At 26.6% G+C, this 18,846-nt stretch overlaps 1 protein-coding gene and 1 long non-coding RNA gene across 2 annotated transcripts in view; one reads left to right on the top strand and one right to left on the bottom strand.

The window, feature by feature from the left end:
• LOC113555667 overlaps nt 1–18,846 on the bottom strand; it is an 89,600-nt gene that overhangs the window by 58,446 nt on the left and 12,308 nt on the right. The gene's annotated exons all lie outside the window — the stretch shown is intronic.
• The window catches only part of LOC113555664, a 182,169-nt gene continuing 164,652 nt past the window's right edge, over nt 1,330–18,846 (top strand). The window contains exon 1 of the mRNA XM_026960147.1: nt 1,330–1,522. Within this exon, the coding sequence (XP_026815948.1) occupies nt 1,330–1,522 (193 nt within the window). The remainder of the gene's footprint in view (nt 1,523–18,846) is intronic.

Below are 18,846 nucleotides of genomic sequence, written 5' to 3'. Positions count from 1 at the left end.
CAAATAATAATAACAATTATTTATTATTATTACAAATAACTGCCTCTCATAAAATATTTAACATGTACTTAATAAATCTATTTCGAAACAAAGTTATGTAACGTTGCTGTCGTTAAAAATTAAAATGAGTTAGATAGGTATTAATATTATGTTTAATTGTTCGCGCATAGCAGCAATACGTACGTACTAATATTCTATACAATAATCGTAATAATTACGGTAAAACGAAAACACGGAAATTGAGTTCTTAACTTTAGTTAAACGAAAATGGCGGGAAACCCAAGTATTATAGAGTATAATATCACACTTGTTCTTAATTTATTGTGATTTATTCGATTGTTTTCGTTGTAATTATTCGTTGGTTTTGAAAACGCGCGCACGGTACGACCACGGACGATAATGAGTAAATTAACGTAAGTAAACGTCTCGTAGGCGGGTGGTGGGCGAGCAGGCTACCCCGTCGGGGGCCCGGGGGGGGGGAAGAAAATACGTTCGAAATCTTAAAAATCGACGGAGAAAACGGGTGTAGCGTGTTAAATGGATCACCCGCCACCTATCACCTCGCCGCGACTCACCACACCGCCAAACCCCAACCGGCACACCGACGAAAAGTTTGCGTGTGCGCCACCGCGTGTGCGCGTACACGCATTTCCACACACCGTCAAAAGCACCACGGGACTTTTGTCAGTCGTACTTCGGGCGTCGCGCGCGAACAACACACCGAAACCACCCGCGGGCCAGCGTGTCGTCGCCGGATCGCGCCGTCAGCAGGGCACGGGATCGTAGTATAGTCGTCGTCGTCGTCTTCATCATCATCATCATTATTATATAACCGTCGTCACGAAGTAAAAATAATTTTTAATAATATTATTATCACAGTTGGAATCGTTTATAATAATTATAATATTTTTTCTACAATGAGTTCGATTTTTCTAAGTGCCTAGTGTTATTGAAATAACTCTTTTTGATATTTTATACAATAATATATTATTATAATACGTACGTCGTCGAGTCGTGTCGCCGTTTATATATCATATCATTTTTGATTTCGATTCGTTCCGAGTACCGCAAAACCGTCGACCGCCGCCGCCGGTCGGCAGGTTGTCGCGGTCTTGTTATTGTCGTCATTCCGCCGCCGCTGCTGCGACGACGGCGACGACGACAAAGACGACGCCGATGACGGTGAACGAGAAGAACGCGACCGTCAAAATGTGAACGACGACTGCCGTGACAATCGCCGAGGGGAGACGACGCCGTTTTATGGAACCGCGTGGTCGTCCGGTACCGGGCCAGTGGTGAACGACCGATAGCCGCACTGCAGCATCCGTCATGTTCGCGGCCGCGTGGCTGCTGTTGGCCGCGGCCGTCGGCGCGGCGATGGCCAGCGAGTACCCCGAACGCGAGTGCTGCGATCCTGTCGACCCGCCTCCGGCGACCATGTCCGCGACGACTTCCGACTACGCGGCTGCCGCGGGCCACGAGGTCGCGCCGCCCACGGCCACCGCCATCGACGGACACCGCGGTACAGGTTTTTAACATTTTATGTTTTGATTTTGACGACACCATGTCACTATATTATCTCGTACCGTCGCTATAAACGACCGATATTATATCGCACAACACGTGTTTTCGTGGTCGCGGGTTAGGTAGGTGTATATGTGGGAATCGAATAGAAGATCGCCGGATTTTAATTAGACCTATAGGTTTGGAGACGGTTTTTAAGCTTATTTCTCGGGGATACAGGATATGGCTAGTCTATAATATGATATTATTAATCGCCCGTCGAATAGGTAAAAACGTATGTACCAACCATCTATATACCACTCTTATCAGCTGCGTTAAAAATATGATATTTTTTTTTATAGAATTTAAGAACGTATTATTATTGTAATACTATAATCATATTGTGATTTATACATATAGGTTGTCGTAGTCTTCCCAACCTAGTATCAAAAAAACATAATATATTTGTCCCACTACGATCTAGAACCACTGTACTGCCATCCTAAACTATTCGCACGTTATTATATAGTCGCATCACTTTATGTTACCGACATATTATACAATATGTATAAAGGAATAATATAAATGCATACATTATTATAATATCGATGGTTCACTTTTGTGTTATTATTTGTTGTATATCGTATGTATATATAATAATATAGTACATACTGTGTTAGATTATATAGTCATGTGTGTGGCATCTGCACGTACGATTTGTATGCACAATTTCACAAACACCGTCATTTGACCGTTCGGCGATCGTATACGTTTATCGTGTATAATACTATATCATAAATCATAACATTTGAATACATTACAAAGGTACCTATAATAACTGTATTATATCGTGGTTAGGTACTATTGTTTTGTTTCGTTTAATTTTTTTTCCTGCCCCGCATTATCGCACTATATATAGAAACGTATACGGTATTGTGCATATCTACCTTTTCACCACGAAATCAGCTTCGCACGGATCTTGACCCGACGATTAACGGAGTAAGCAATACGTACATAATAATAATAATATTTTTTGTCGTCATCACGAGATTTTCGTATCCAACGGACGCGGTATCCTATATGTTTAGTGTATAATAAATAATAATACACTCTAACGTCACACCACCACTGAAACTGGTGTATTTTTAGGAATTTGATTCTATAAGAATAATACAGTTAAATAATTATGATATAATTAGTTTACTTATTATTTATAAATAACGAGTGTTTAGCACCTCATATTTTTATACTTCAATTTTTATATATTTTTTTCTTTAAAAAACATCGTTTTTATTATGCATGCATTTGACCATTCGTGAGGTTTTCGTGCTGCCTTTTGGTGCATTATGATAGTACAAATTAAATTTTTTTTAAAAATATGCTATATTTTAACGGGTTTAGTTGAGCACTACATGCAACTTACAATTTAACCGTCGCCATCAATGCCACACTGCCGCCGACGTCGCCGTTGTAACACACATAATATAAGAATCGATATCTTAGAGGGCATATAATATTATATACCCATTATTATGACGTCCAAACATTTTTTTTAGCCGCGGCCTAAATACCACCTCATAACATTTTTCCCCGATATTTCATTTCAGTCAGCACGATAATAAACTTGAAAAAAAAATACTAGATATATACTTTATATACGGAAATAAATAATTACCTATGCTTTTATACGTTTATAATTTGGTATATGTTATTAAACAATACAGTCTGCACCGCTATTTAAGACTATAATGATACATAATGTTTATAAAGGGATAATAATGTATAAAAGTAAAAATATTCAACTTAGATTAATATTTAATGACCTAGCAAGTCCACTGAGTATCCTGTTTTTAACCGTATTTAACGGTTACGTATATATAGTTATACAAAAGAAACTATGCCGAAATTGAAGAAAACATCAGTAGCTCAATTCGGCATTTTCTTTTAAAATAATATTATCATTGTTTATATATTATTATTTATCATCCACCAGTAGTGATAATTATTAGTTGACCTACCTAACTCTATTTTCTTTGTATTATATTGGATATCATAAAACAAAAACCAACCACAAAAATTATTATTGCAAAATTCATGATAATTTCATTATATGCGATTTTAAATTTATCTTTGATACATTTTCATAATATATATTATTCATATTATTATAATCACATAATATATATTAAATAAAATATAATATTATGGTAGATATTTGGCATTGAAAAGTTTAATCAATACTTTTCAAATGGACTCCTACGAAATGAAATCCTGGCAACGTTCCCATATTATGTTCACTAATCATTAGTGTTAAACCTTAATTATAAATTGATTATGATTACGTTTTTAACTATCTATGAGACAATGTTTTATAATATGTATTATGAATAATAATTTTTAAACAACTGGGCAAACATTTATGTTCCCAATACTAATTCATTTTAATTTCCTGGAATAGTGCTAAGTATCAATTAGATTAATTATTATTTTTATTTTTCATACATTTTTTAACAACACTATTTTAATAATTAATTAGATATTAAGAAAGTGCAAGCAAAATTACATACATGTATGCAAATAACTCCGCACTTATTAAATTAAATCTGTTTTAAATAATTAATAACAACTAACAAGCAAACAACGATTTTAGAAAAAAAATTGATGTATGTAAATACTAAGTAGTGAATTAGTTTTTAAACAAATAAAATGTACGTTTTAATAATATGATATATATAGAAATGATAATAATAAATACATAATATTATTATGTAATCAGATGATTCTATGCTTTTATATTATTTTAATAGTATTATTTAGTATAAATGAACAAATTATAATTGAATAATAATAATAATAATAAAAAAAAAAAACATTTTAAGAAGATCTTCCAAATAGAAGTCATAAATATTAATTCTTATTATTTGACTTATATAATACAAAGATCAAAATAACATATAATATTATTCAGTTTATCTACTGATAAATGTATACGTTTTTAATTTTTATATAACATAACTTAATCGTGCATTACTAATACTATATATACTATATTTGAATTTAAATCATTTTTATACTGTATTAAATGTTTCGAAAATAAATAAACTGTTGGTTCTTGTAAGTTTAATTTTTTGTTTGCAACTTTTGATTCAGATTATACTGCATATAGATACAATATTATAATATATATTATATTATATAAGTTAGAAGTTTTTTATATTTAATTAAATGCAATAATATCCTAGTAAAGTCTGAAGTTGTAATTTAAAATAATTTTAAGACATGTTTATAAACTCTTTATTGTCTCACGTTTGTATATAAATTTCAAAATAATCATAACTCGATAAAGTATGGGTATCACGATCTAGAAAAAAAGTTTGGTTATAAGATAAATTAGGTACACAATTTTTGTGTTGTATAGTATAATATGATTTAAGTCAGCTCGATAAATTGTAACTTCTTGAGTCGAGAAAATAAAGCGTTCTGATTAAAATCATCTACTCCCACGAGTAACATGATACACGCACCAAGTAAGGTACCCACTACGGTTATAGCACTTATATTTTGGATTTCCCTTTGCGCAGAAATACTGCAGTATCCTAGATAAAAATTAATAAAAAAAAAAAAAAAGAATTAAAATTAATTAATTTATGTTACAAATGTTACAACTATAAATATGTCGTATATTTTATAACAAATGTGATTTAAACAAATAGAGATTTTTATTTATTTTAAAATAATATTTTTAAATTTGAACATGCTACGGTTATATCTTTTGTATACTTTAATAACTAATAAGTGTATTTATTTAATAAGTTACGAAAGTATAAACTAGTTTAATTTTTAAACTTATCATACCACATAATATGTCTCATTGGATATATACCACATACATATATGTGCATGTTCATATTATAAAAGGTTTAAAATGAATTCATTATAAATATAATTAATAGATCGACTATGAAATTAACAATTAATAGTCAAAATTTGTGTTTTTCAATTATGTACTTTACTTAAAACTTTTATTGCAACATACTGATTACTGATACAGTATATTTTATGAACAACTAATTTCCGTTCTGTTGGAGTAACTAAATTGCTATATTACTTTAATATTGTAAATATTGCTCACTGAAGCATCAAAATAAAATGTTTAACTCTTTTTAAGTTCAATCAAACTTTTTGTCAATTTCATGAACTTTATTTTCTAATATAAAATATTTTTAGAAACATGTATACATTTTTAATGAGCTTATTCGTTAATTAATTCATTAACTAACTTGATAAAATCCAATTGTTAATCAATTTTAAAAAAATTAATTAAAAATAGCCATATATCGTTTTGTTTATTATGTACGTTTATACTTTAAAGGGGTTGAAGCATGTTGAAAAAAACATATAAAACAACTAAAATGCCTGAAGAAAGTGTAAAACTTGCGTTTGATGGATTTTTATTCAGAAAACAGATTTGAATTTGTATTTTTTTTTTTATTTCATTTTATATTTATTATTTATAATTATTTTTGAAACAAATAACGAGACGGCGACAAAACGAAGACGTGCGTTGATAATATAATATAATAATTTTTATTACTTTATTATAAACATTTTTGTTCGTTATTAAAACCACTTTTACATCATCCACTTATTACTAAAATATATTGTCTAAAATCGAAATATAGTTGTAGGGTGGAAAAACACGGTAGAGCTTATACTGCAGTCGCAATGCTGCCGGTAGAGCGCATAGAAGATAGTCATAATATTAATAATTGTATACCTATAATCAATATAATATATGATTATAAATGCTATATAGTAATAAATATTAAATTCACTGTGTTACAGTACGTGTAATGAGGTATAATAAGATATAATAATTTTTGATATCCAATAGTTTCGTGAAATTGAAGTAGCCCAGTAGTATATTGTTAATTCACGGGACGATAACACATTCTCACATGTGCAGGAATATGTCAAATTTCGGTATTGACACACCACGTTTTTAATACATATCTAAAAGACCAAAAAGACAGGCAAAATTACAAGGTTTGGTGTAGATGGATTTTATTTTTTAAATACAGATTTGAATATGCCATCTAGTTTTTTAGGTTTCGATCGAAGCAATTTTAGATATTGAAATTAATTACTCAAGTATCAATAATTAAAAGAACTATACATTTTTTTACATCTTCAATTTTTCAAATATCAAAAATCGCCTCGATCGAAACATAGAAGACTAAAATACAAATCATACCTATCTGTTTTCTAAATTAAAATCCATCAAATACAAGCTTCACCCTTTTGTCTGGCATTTTGGTTGTTTTACATATTTTTTTTCGACTTGCTTCAGCCCCCTTAATATTTATTACTGTATAACAGTTTGGGGTGGCCAACAAGAAGAAAGTCATTAGCCGATCACTATATTAATAAATATGGAAGAGCCGAAATTATAAAGAATATCATATTAATATTATATATACTAATATATTAATATGTATATCCATTAAGAGGGCTGAAGTAATGATTATTAATAAAGTAAAAAGTAACACGTTATATATTATATATTAATATTACATTTAAATTAAAAAAAAAGTTTCATTGTCTTAACTTTTGAACTGCTTTGTTGATTTTTTATCTACGACAATTGGTCTAATAGCAATTTATTGTGCTATTATTAAGCCGTTCATTTAAGAAGGAAAAATTTACTTCAGTAATTTTATCGAGATTAAATGTGCATGCTGATTAAGTTTATGCATGAAGTACATGTACTCAAGTTAAACTAGCTATAATATTGTTGTAAACATTATTTATGCGCATATCATGAATATCGATATATTTACCTAATTAAAATGATCATAAAATCATAAATAATGAATACCAAATAAATATCAACAGGGTTTTTTTCAATGTTATGATTGTGTAAAATAATAACGTATAATTTTATTTTACGATAGTAACTAAAAAATTAAGAATCGTTTAAAATATGGTACCTGCTTTAAGGCTAGTTCAGTTAATTAGTTTGGCATTATAATGCCAATCGATGCGGAATTGTATTTGTAATTATAATTCTGTTTACTCGTATTATATAGATTCAGTGAAAATACTCTGAAGTTTTGTGGTCACTATATTTATACCATAATGGTTTTTTATTTATTTTTAATTTACTTTGACTACATTTTGAGTCATACGTCATCACTTGAAAGTTTTTTAAGATTGTCTCTCTATTGATAGCAAATCAAGTTTAGTTAGTATATAAGAGGCAATTTTCCAATTTTTAAAGTAATTTCTATAGGTATAAGAGAAATTCTTAAAAAGCCAAGAAACTTTAATATACAATTTATAAAAATAGTGAGCCACTTTATTCCACGTTGAGGAAATCGAAGCGAAATGAGTACCATAGGCGGATATTTGGTTGAATTTTTAGGGGGACTATAATAATCTAATGTAAAGTGACCAGCAGGAGCTTAGCCCTCACATCCCCTTTTACATATTACCTTCAATTTTTGAAATTTATTGAAATATTTGGTGGAGGTAAGCTAGTATAATAGATTTTTAAAGATAAATTTGTATAACAAAAAAATGGTACCAATAATTTGAATTCTCAGTTAATTTGTTTTAATAATAATTTCAAAAATTTAATTTCCAAGCTATAGTAGGAGTTTTGTTTATGAATTACATGCATTGATTTGTAAAAGTTTTTTTTAGTTGATTTGTTTTAGATTTTGTGAACAATGTATATCGCATGCATATACACAATATAATGATGAATTCTTTTTTTGCACACATAATATAATAACTATATTACTAATTCAGTTTAACCATTATTGTGACAAATTGTTGATACACTGTAGCTACTTAAAAATGTATATATTCTCTCCTTAAGGGAATGGAATAGTAACTTTTCTCAGGAGTATTGAATTGACATTTATTGAATTCACGCTTGTGAGACGTAGGTATATTGTATAGTTCGCGAGTGGTTGACGATCATTTTTACGTGGAATTCCCTGGAAAGTTCTACTAGTATTCAGTTAATCTAGTATATATGCTCATCTACGCATTTTTTCAACGGTTAAAATATCTTTGATCTGTAGCAAATAGATGCATGAAAAGTATAAAAAACTTATCACATATTTTATTTCTCCAGGACGTCTAATTATAATTATATTGAAATAGATTTATATTAAAATTCATCAGCATTTATTTTAGAAGAGAACAAAACAAAATATGTTTCATAATACCTAATAGTGATTTATTTGGAGAAAATATATTATAAATTAACACTAATTTTTGAAAATGAAAATCAGTTTCTTGCGTATCTCAGAAAAAAAATTGAAAAAAAAAATTAAAAAATGAAATTATATATTTTTAGAAATTTAAATTATACTTGTAGAATTTCATATTAGTCGATAGATTTAGTTTTGAGTAAATAGAGAAGAGAACTGAGGTATATATTTTATTTATAGAGTAAAATAATTATATTTTATGCGGGTGATATATCTATGTTACAATTATTTTTAAAGCATTGCTTCATAATAAATGTATCATTATTCATATTATGCATACTTATACCAAAATAAAATATGTAAATCACATTGAAATTTTTATAATTTAAAATGTATAGTTAAACTTACTTATTATTGAACTAAGAAATTCGAAGTACCGTACCATAAGGAGATCTTTCAAAAAAAAAAAAAAACCACCAATTAGTCATATTATGAATTATGATCATCCCGTTGATTTTTCTATCGTCAACTATTTCGTGTGATAAGTGCAATGAAAAAATCTATAGAATGTATGCACAATAACTTGTAATTTTTGTCTGTGATATAAACTCTAGCCTGGACAGTTAAACTATAATAACTATAAATGTGATCACTTTTTAAATTGGTATTTCAGAAATATATACCTAAAATTCTAAAACCCTAAATAATATCTCTTAATACTTTGATTCAAATTCATAAAACTCAACTACAACCTCCACATTCTTCGCCAAAGTTATCATTTTGTAATACTTGAGTACTTGGCTATTAAAAACGTATCTATTTATATTTACACTGACTTCCATCTTAAATAAAATTAGTGAAAAATAATTTAAAACATACTATTGTTAACCTAAACTTAAATGTATTTATTATATAATAGTTTAATGTGATGAGATAATAGATAATAAATTATATAGGGTATTGATAAAGAAATAATAATAAATAAACGAATAAATAAGAAAATATTTATCTAAAATATTATTAGGAAATTATGATAAACATTTGTTTTAACAAGGCTAATTTAATAGACTGTTTATTGGAAACGTTACTCGAATACAGTTATTATATCAGTAAAGCTACTCTTTTGAAATCGTGATAGATTCTGTCCAGAGCTTGAGCTAAAGATATATTACAGCTTCTCACCCTGTTTGTTTTTCAGAAGTGAAAAAATTTGATGCTCGCGTATAATATATAACACATACTATTATCATAAATTCATAAATATTAAATATTGTCAGTTTATAGTTTAAATAACAAAATTCCTTAAATTATATTTTGATGAACAACAATTAATATTAATCTAATTTTTAAATGTTTTTTCTTTTTTATGATAACCTATTCATCGATACCAATATTTTCGAATTGGAGATGGTTATTAATTTGAGCACAATCACAATATTTGGTGGCATAACGCAACGGTTTATCTTAAAGACCGTAGTAGATTTAATCTCTTGATATTCATTGATAAATTATCAATGTTTCAATCATAATTTCTAATTAATTTGAAAAAGAAAATAATGCCAAATGATATCTATGTTATAAGCTCATAGACATATAGAATTAATTATTATAAATTCAAAACATATTATTTTTTATGAACTGCACAATATTTAAATAAAAACTGCACATTTTATGCACAACTGCACATTAGTGCAAGTCCTGATCCTGTCAATAAAAAACTATTTTAAAACCTACAATCTGAGGTATTCATTAAGTTATTACAAGGAGAATATTACGAATACCAAATAAGTTCTATTTAATCCATTTAAGTAATTAAACATAATTTATATATATATTTTACCTAATATTATTTATTGTAATTTAAATTTGTTATACTGTATTTATTCACCATATTTAAGCAAGAAAATGTAAAAAATATGATATAGTATTTCGTTAAATCACCAATTTACGTCTTATGTCTTACTAAAATTGTTAAATTGTTTATTATTGTTCATTACTAATTTAATAGTTAATTATATTATATTATTAATTGTTAATTTATTAATGTATAGTTCTATATTCAATAGATAAGTAATTTAAATGTATAGTAAGATTTGAATTTATATTAATTTATTAATCTTATAATTTTCCACCCATTGGTTTGAAAATAAATTATTTATCATTTAAGTTCGAAATGTTTTTTTTCATAGGTAAAATATGTCTGACCAATTCGGTTATTTTTTAATTATTTAATAATATTGTCATCTTTCTACACAATTAATTTAATTATATTGTTATAGTACGTGTTACATCAGAATTTGTGTACAAGAAAACAAATGATAGGTACCTAACAAAATCGTAACCACAATATTTCATTTAATAATGATGACGATCAGTGGCGTATTTTGGGAGGTGTCCACGGTGTCTGGACACCCCCAAACCAAAAAAAAAAATTTTATATTTAATATAGATAAACTTTGAAGGAAATATGGCAAACAATAATATGTGATTCGTTTTTTTGGCTAATTTAATATTATATAAAGTCATAAACTAATTTTAAATTAGTTCATAACGAATCACATATTATTGTTTGCCAATTTCCCTTCAAAATTTATCGACATTAAATATTGATTTTTTTTTATATAAAGTAATAAACTAATTAGGAAGAAAAATAAATTTAGTTTTAAATAATGTACTTATTATCCTATTATATTTTTAATTATTTATAAAACTGCTATTCTTATAGTATCACTGGTATCGAATTTAACAAACGAAATACATTGTAATAATTATGTTTACAGTAGGTATTTTATACCTGTATGATTTAAATTACATAAAAAATACTAATTTTAATTAAATAAATAAAAATATTTCATTACAATATTTGATGAGTTTATTATGATTTTTGTGGTAGTAGATGTAAAACAGAAATATTGCAACTAATTAATAAATAAGTATATACTTATATTATCTGGACACCCCCTCCAAAAAAACATTCAAAATACGCCACTGATGACGATAATAATGTAAAACCATGTTTTTAATAATTAATTACCAAGATATTTTATTAGTTTTCTATTTTTTTTTCTAAATAAATCTACCCAAAAACTATTTATGTATATCACGATCTCAACCGCTCATTTTAATATTTAAAACATTTATTTTAGAAAAGTAAATCGAGAAGATATATCACCCCACAACGACAAATAGTACTCGTGTACTGAATACTGAAAACTAAAAACGATAAAAAAAAATTATCTTTTTTCTTGGTTGTCTTACTGTAGTAAACTTAAGTTTCACCTATCATGCATAATTTATAATGTATATTTGTTAAGGTCAAAATTATATACATGTACTTATAATATTACATTCGTTAATTTTATTAATATATTATTATCAAGAGTTTAACTTAACTTTTTTAAATTACCATAATATTACAACTACTTTGTTAATAGTTTTTCAGAAAAGTATGTATTTATTGTATTATTTATTTTTATTTATGATATAATCTTTTAAAATATTTAAAAGATCGTTTATTTAGAACTTGTTTTCGCCGGAGCAAGAAACGTAACATACAATTTCCATAATACGTATTTTATAACAATATACTCTAAATATTAAAATCTACAATTTTTTTATTTAGCAGATCCAAGAGTACAAAAAGTTCTTATTATATTATTAGATTTAAAATCGACATAACTATTGTTTCTTAATATGTATAATAATGGAATTTGAGAATTGTGAAGTATTGCAATATATTATGCTATCTTGATGTAGAATTTCTATTGCACAATTCACTGAGAAATTCACTATTTTCTGAGCTTTTTTCTATTTAATTTAACCTAGTAGAACAGCTGTAACTTTTAATTTATTACTGATATATCAAAAATATTTTTCTATAGTTGTTATAAAATACAAATTATTAAAAGGTTTAAGTTGTAAAATTCTTTAGTTTTACTATTTGTGAATAAACACAAGTTTATTGTAAGAGAATTATTATATATATATACACTGTTTATTCGAGTATCCAAAGTCTAGAAAGTTCAACCGTATTTTAAAATTACTTAATAGGTATATAATATAATTTTGGGTTTGATTGTTTAATTATAATTTACGCATTCACGTGTTTATTAGTTATTTGTTAGTTCTTGGCAGTTTAAATAGATTCCACGGGAATTTTTTTTTTTTACTAAAAAATATTATATTAAATAAACAAAGCAAGCATTTTAAAACGTGTTATAATATCGTTATGAGTAGTTGAGCAGATGAAACTTTAGATTATACTCTACCAAAAAGTTTTAAAAATAAATTTAAAAATTTAATGATCATACTGATTAAGTTTTATATATTATATTATTTATAAATTGTAATTTCATAAGTAGTTATTCCAAGTAATTTTTAAATATTCTATAAAACACAAACTTATTTGAGTATGATAATAATAATTAATATTATAATACAATTTAATCATGTTGTATTCAACTTTTTCAATAGGTTATAAAAATTAAAAAGTTGTTAAATGCATGAATGTATCTATAGTTAAAAGTTGTATATGTTTAAAACAATAATACTAAAAAAAAAAAATAAGTGTGGAAAATCCTTCTGCTATATACATCAGTCATACGTCATCAATCATCATACTTGTAATTTGTAAATATACTAAAAATACATCTGGTTTTAGTTTTTACTATTAATAAAACCAAAATATGAAATATATTTTTTGTAGTATTAATTACAATATTTTTAGCAATCTTGAAGAACTCGTAGTACTATCTAATTCAAAATAGTTGACACTATTTGCTGTTATAACAATAATAATTTATACAATGTACGTACTACATTAAAGGATGCTGTACGACACCATGACCTATTATTTTAAGTGTTTACAAAAAAAAAAAAATATATTGTTCTAAAAAATAATGTTTTTATCTACTTTTGGTTTACATAGAGTAAAAATTGTTCATCCATTACATTTTAAGTTAAACTATTAATTATTAAATGCAATTAAAACAACAAGTAAATTTAATTTAATAAATATTTTGTTAAAGCTGTAAATTTTAGTAATTATAACAACTAATATTATGCAGTTCAATTTTTACCAGAAATACTCAATACTCAATGAATAGCTTAAAAAAAAATTGTATTCAATAAATTATAACGTTTTATAATAAATACTTAACGTTCTTTTATTCATCAGTCGAATTTTAAATAATTAAATCAGAAGGTAATCTTATTTGTGTTTCACAAGCTGAAGCAAAATACATTTATTTATATTTGTTTATGTCTCAATATCATATATTACAGAACAAGTTATTTTAAGCATTTAAAGCACAGTTAAGTTAAAAAATGTGAAAAGACAATACTCTAAGTAAAAATTAAAAACTTGTTATTCATAAAACGTTATTTTGTACAATATAATTTTAGGATGTTAAATGGTATAAATATTATTTTATTGTTTTGGTTTTGTTATGATCTAATATAGAGGAACATTAATAATGAAAATTTATTTTCTGACAGAATTCACCACAAAATGTTGACAACTATACGTTAATGGCTTTTACATTAAATGAAAATTATTTTATTCCTCGTTACTGGTTGTCGTCGTGGGATGTATCGATGTGTATTATAGGTTAGACACACTTACATGGCGTACCGACGAATTATGTGCTTCGATACACAATAATATGTGCATCGATGCGTTTTCCTAATATTTTGACATAAACGAATATTTTCGTACGAGAAATAACCTTTAAATGTGAATGTGTTCGGAACGCTCCCAGTGGCATATTTATATATATTTTTTTGTTGTTCGGGCCAACCATTTGAGGCAAGACAGTATATTATTATATGTACCTATTGTACCTATACCTACGGGTTGTATCTATATACTATATGTGTATATATTATTATATACATCTCTGAGACCGCTGAACTGTCGGAATTGTATAAAAAAAAAGAAACTGTATAAATTCACAGCTAAACCGCGTAACATCATTTACACACTGTGTATAATATTCGCGTTTTGAGAGATGATGATTGCGACGACAGCGACGATGCACGTAGGTGAATAATGTAATCGTTGAGCCTCGTCTTTTTGTTACAGGCGTTGCATCTGTAAGAGATGAATTTTAAAACGCTCGACTGTCGAAAAAATGGTCACAGCTTATATTAATCTTATAATATTAACGATGGACGTTAATTTTTTTCGAAAATATATTTGTAGATAAATTGATTAATTTATCATCAAAAAATGTGTATTTGATAAATTAATGTTTTCAAAAACCTTTTTTATTCTCTATAATATTTTTAAGTTATAATCGCAACACGAAATTTTACGAATAAAACAAATTATATTTTAAACTATTTTTATAGCTATTAGTGTGACTTAATATTTAACGACAATGCACATATTCGATTTTGAGTGAAGCGATAAATGTCTTGATTTTTCAATAATCAGTATTTTTTTTTATATAAGTGTATATTATACACATTTTACATAAGACAAGTATGATTATAGTATATGACATAAGTAGAAAAAATGGTTTGATTTTCAACTTCGATATATTTTCTGGTAGGAAAGTGAATCTAGTTGTTACTTTTAATAAATCAAAAATTTCCAAAATTTTTTTTTAAAAAAATAAGGAGGGAGAATTAGGGAAAATGGGAATTTTTACGAAAAATAAGTTTTTAATAAAAAATTTGTCTTATTTTTTTTTAATTCAAAAAGAATAAACCTTAAATACTTAATAGCATTTTTTTATCCATGGTATAGTTTTTAAATATTCTGATTCTTTTTGAGCTATTTATAGACATGTGACAATGTGACATTTTCATTTTTTTCTCAATAATTACCGACAACTTTTTTGCTTTATAAAAAACTTTAAAAATATAATACTAAGTTCCACATACGGTTTTATTAGTGGAATTAAAAACAAGCCTGAGGTTTTATCCACAAAATTACTTAAAATGACGAATTTCTTATTTTTTTTCAATTCAATTCAAAAATAATAAGTAGAGATACATTAAATCTTAACCAAATATTTATATACAAACATTGTCTATATGTTTTAAAAAAATATTTTATCTATTTTTAAGCTATTTATGAACTTTGACATTTGACATTTTTTTTTTAGATTTTTCTATATATATTTACAAACTTTTATTTATACAGTTTTACTGTAAGTTGGTAATGACTTAAAAGATTGTGTATAAAGTATATAAACTATAAACAATATATTTATTATCAGTGGCGGCATGGGAGAAAAAATAGATTGTTAATTTTAGCGGCCCTCAGTACACTAACGAGTAACGGCCTTTTACATATTATATATTTTTGTACACCCAATTTGGCTTTTAAATTTTGAAATATTTTAATTAATTATTGATATAAAACAAAATAAAATTAATAAATATTTGAGATTCTATTTTTAAACTTGTTACAATAAGTTGTCAACAAGCACGGACTGGCCGAACACCAGCCGGTCCCGCATTTTAAAATAATCAGTAATCTGGCTTTTTATGTTTAATAATATTATATACTTATTAGGTAATATTTTAATTTATAATTTTAGAATAATAATATTAATAAATATATATTTTATACGAGCAGCGGCCCACCGGGAAATTTCCCGATATCCCGGTCTTCCAGTCCGCCAATGTATATTACTACTACAACAAATAAATGTTAACTATATAAGAAATGCAATATTTTATAAGCAAATTAAATTCAATTTACCGTATTATTTATAGTACAATAATTTACTATAACAGTAATATAAATATTAAAATATATCATATAATAAACTTATAATATTACTTCTATCTACTGGTCTTACTCAGAATTGTTTTTCTTGTTCATGGTTTATTAATAAATTCAAATTTATTATAAACCGTACAGTAGCTTACCCACTGACGAATGCCATTCCTATAATATACTTAATGTACAGCATACAAATTACCGGCTACTCCCATTTTTTAATTTAAGATTTTAAAGTAAATAATATTTAATCGACGATTTGTATATCTGGTTCAAGCCAACAGTTAATTAGTTTTAAGTATTTACAGTTTAGATAAGCTGAGTAATACACCAATAATCTCCAAAGTTCTCTTATGTCAGTCGGTACTCGAATCTGCTCATCTAAAGTTAAAATCGTTATAAGTTATAAATTATAATTAATTAAAAGGATATAATATTTCTGAATTTTTATTGTATAGAACTTATGAAAAACATTGATTACTTGTCCTATCTCGGATTTAAAGATATTATAATAATCAAACAATTAATAATTGTATAATTTCAAACACTATTTTGGATGAATGACATATTTGTTTTTAAAACATAAAACGTATTAAATTTTAGATTACGTGTATACGTAACTACATATCCGTCTTAAATATTCATACTGTACACCTTTAGTACAGATCGGTAACATAACCTTCATTCAGATGCAATGGAGACCGATGGTAGTTTGGCAGTGGTTGCGGCAACGAAGGCTTTTGAAAAATTGGAGATGATCCAAAATGTGGGCCAAATCTACTATTATATGACCCTTAAGATTGCGACGCACAAGTCAATACGATAAATCTAAGTTTCCGGGATTTGTTGATAAGTCGTAAGGTGTACATTATTACTATTATATGGCTGCTGGTTGTAATAACTTAAAATAAGCACTGTACTAGATTGTTATAAGCATTATAGATCGATATAATAGTGTGTTATACAACGTAATCCGAGTGTAATAGGTTGCATATAGCTACAAATGCAATATTTAGCCTATAAATGATTTTTTAAACTATTATTTACTATATTTCCATCGGATTAAAGCAATAAAAAAGTATAGTTTAATAAATTAGCGATTAACTTTTTTATGTTTTTTTATACTGAAAAGTTACGAGTCAATCAATTAAAGTAGATTAAATAAGTTCATCCTAATTGAAATTCAAGATGGTATAAAAACTAAGAAACTTAAAAGAAGTTAGTCGAGATTTCTTCCAACAACATAAATAGGTACCTATATTATTATTAATTGTTCATAATTTAAAACTTCACTGTACAATTTAATTAAAACAATCTAAGTCTGAGAAAATTAGAATTACATTTTAAATTCATCGAGTTAAAGACAACGCGTTATCCGAGATTTGAATAATATTATTTGAGTTAAAAAAAAATACTACGGTATTTTACAGTTATATAATGTGCTTAAGTGTTGATGTGCTTTGAATCCAAATAACTGCAGTGGAAAATAAAATTAGTGTTTGTAAATTGATTTTGAGATAAATTATGAGTACCACGCGTTGCGTATTACACGAACGTTGATCGTATATTATTATTATTATCATTATTATTACTACTACTACAAAGACGGTTTATACGATTTATATTATTATATAGCACTGCAGGTACGGGAAAATTAAATTGGATGACCCAGATGGCCATAAAGAAACACCGTCTATCGATCTAGGCATACGGGCAAATGCAAGTTGGTGAATACGTTTATTTATGAATTATGCATGCATATATATATATATATATATATATATATTTATATTATATATATGTTCAGAATGAATATCCCCCGAGCGAATTTTACCAATTTTTCGCAATGCTTTTATAGGTAGGAACATTTGTCCTGACCTGAAGTAGGTACACCCGTGCACGACTGTCCGACATTATAGTGGCGATCCAAGCTATTAGTGTCACGCGCATATACAGACACGGAGAATAAAGTATGTTTTTTCGTCGTTGTTGCTGTTAAACGCCGACGATTTGTCTTCGTTAAAAAAAAAAAACGAATTCAAAACAAAATATTTGACCCGGGAGGATAATATATACAATATACAAGGCGATTCCAAGGAAACACTAAATTTGTAGAAAAATATTAACATTTTTGGAAATATATTTTTATTTTTTACATAATTTGAATATAACAAAATGAAATAACGTATTGTATATTAAATTTACTATATTTATCCTTATTATATTTTAAATGTTTTATTTTTATTTTTAATAAACCGTGTATATTTTTAGTTTTATATTTCAAAGTAAATAATAAGTAGATATATTTTTCTGAAAATTTCAAATTAATATGGTTAATAAATAACTACTAAATAATTAAATATTTCAAGTTTAGTTGATCCGAGT

This window comes from Rhopalosiphum maidis, chromosome 3, assembly GCF_003676215.2.
Source record: "Rhopalosiphum maidis isolate BTI-1 chromosome 3, ASM367621v3, whole genome shotgun sequence".
Taxonomy (NCBI): domain Eukaryota; kingdom Metazoa; phylum Arthropoda; class Insecta; order Hemiptera; family Aphididae; genus Rhopalosiphum; species Rhopalosiphum maidis.
This window is presented reverse-complemented; position numbering and strand designations above follow the sequence as displayed.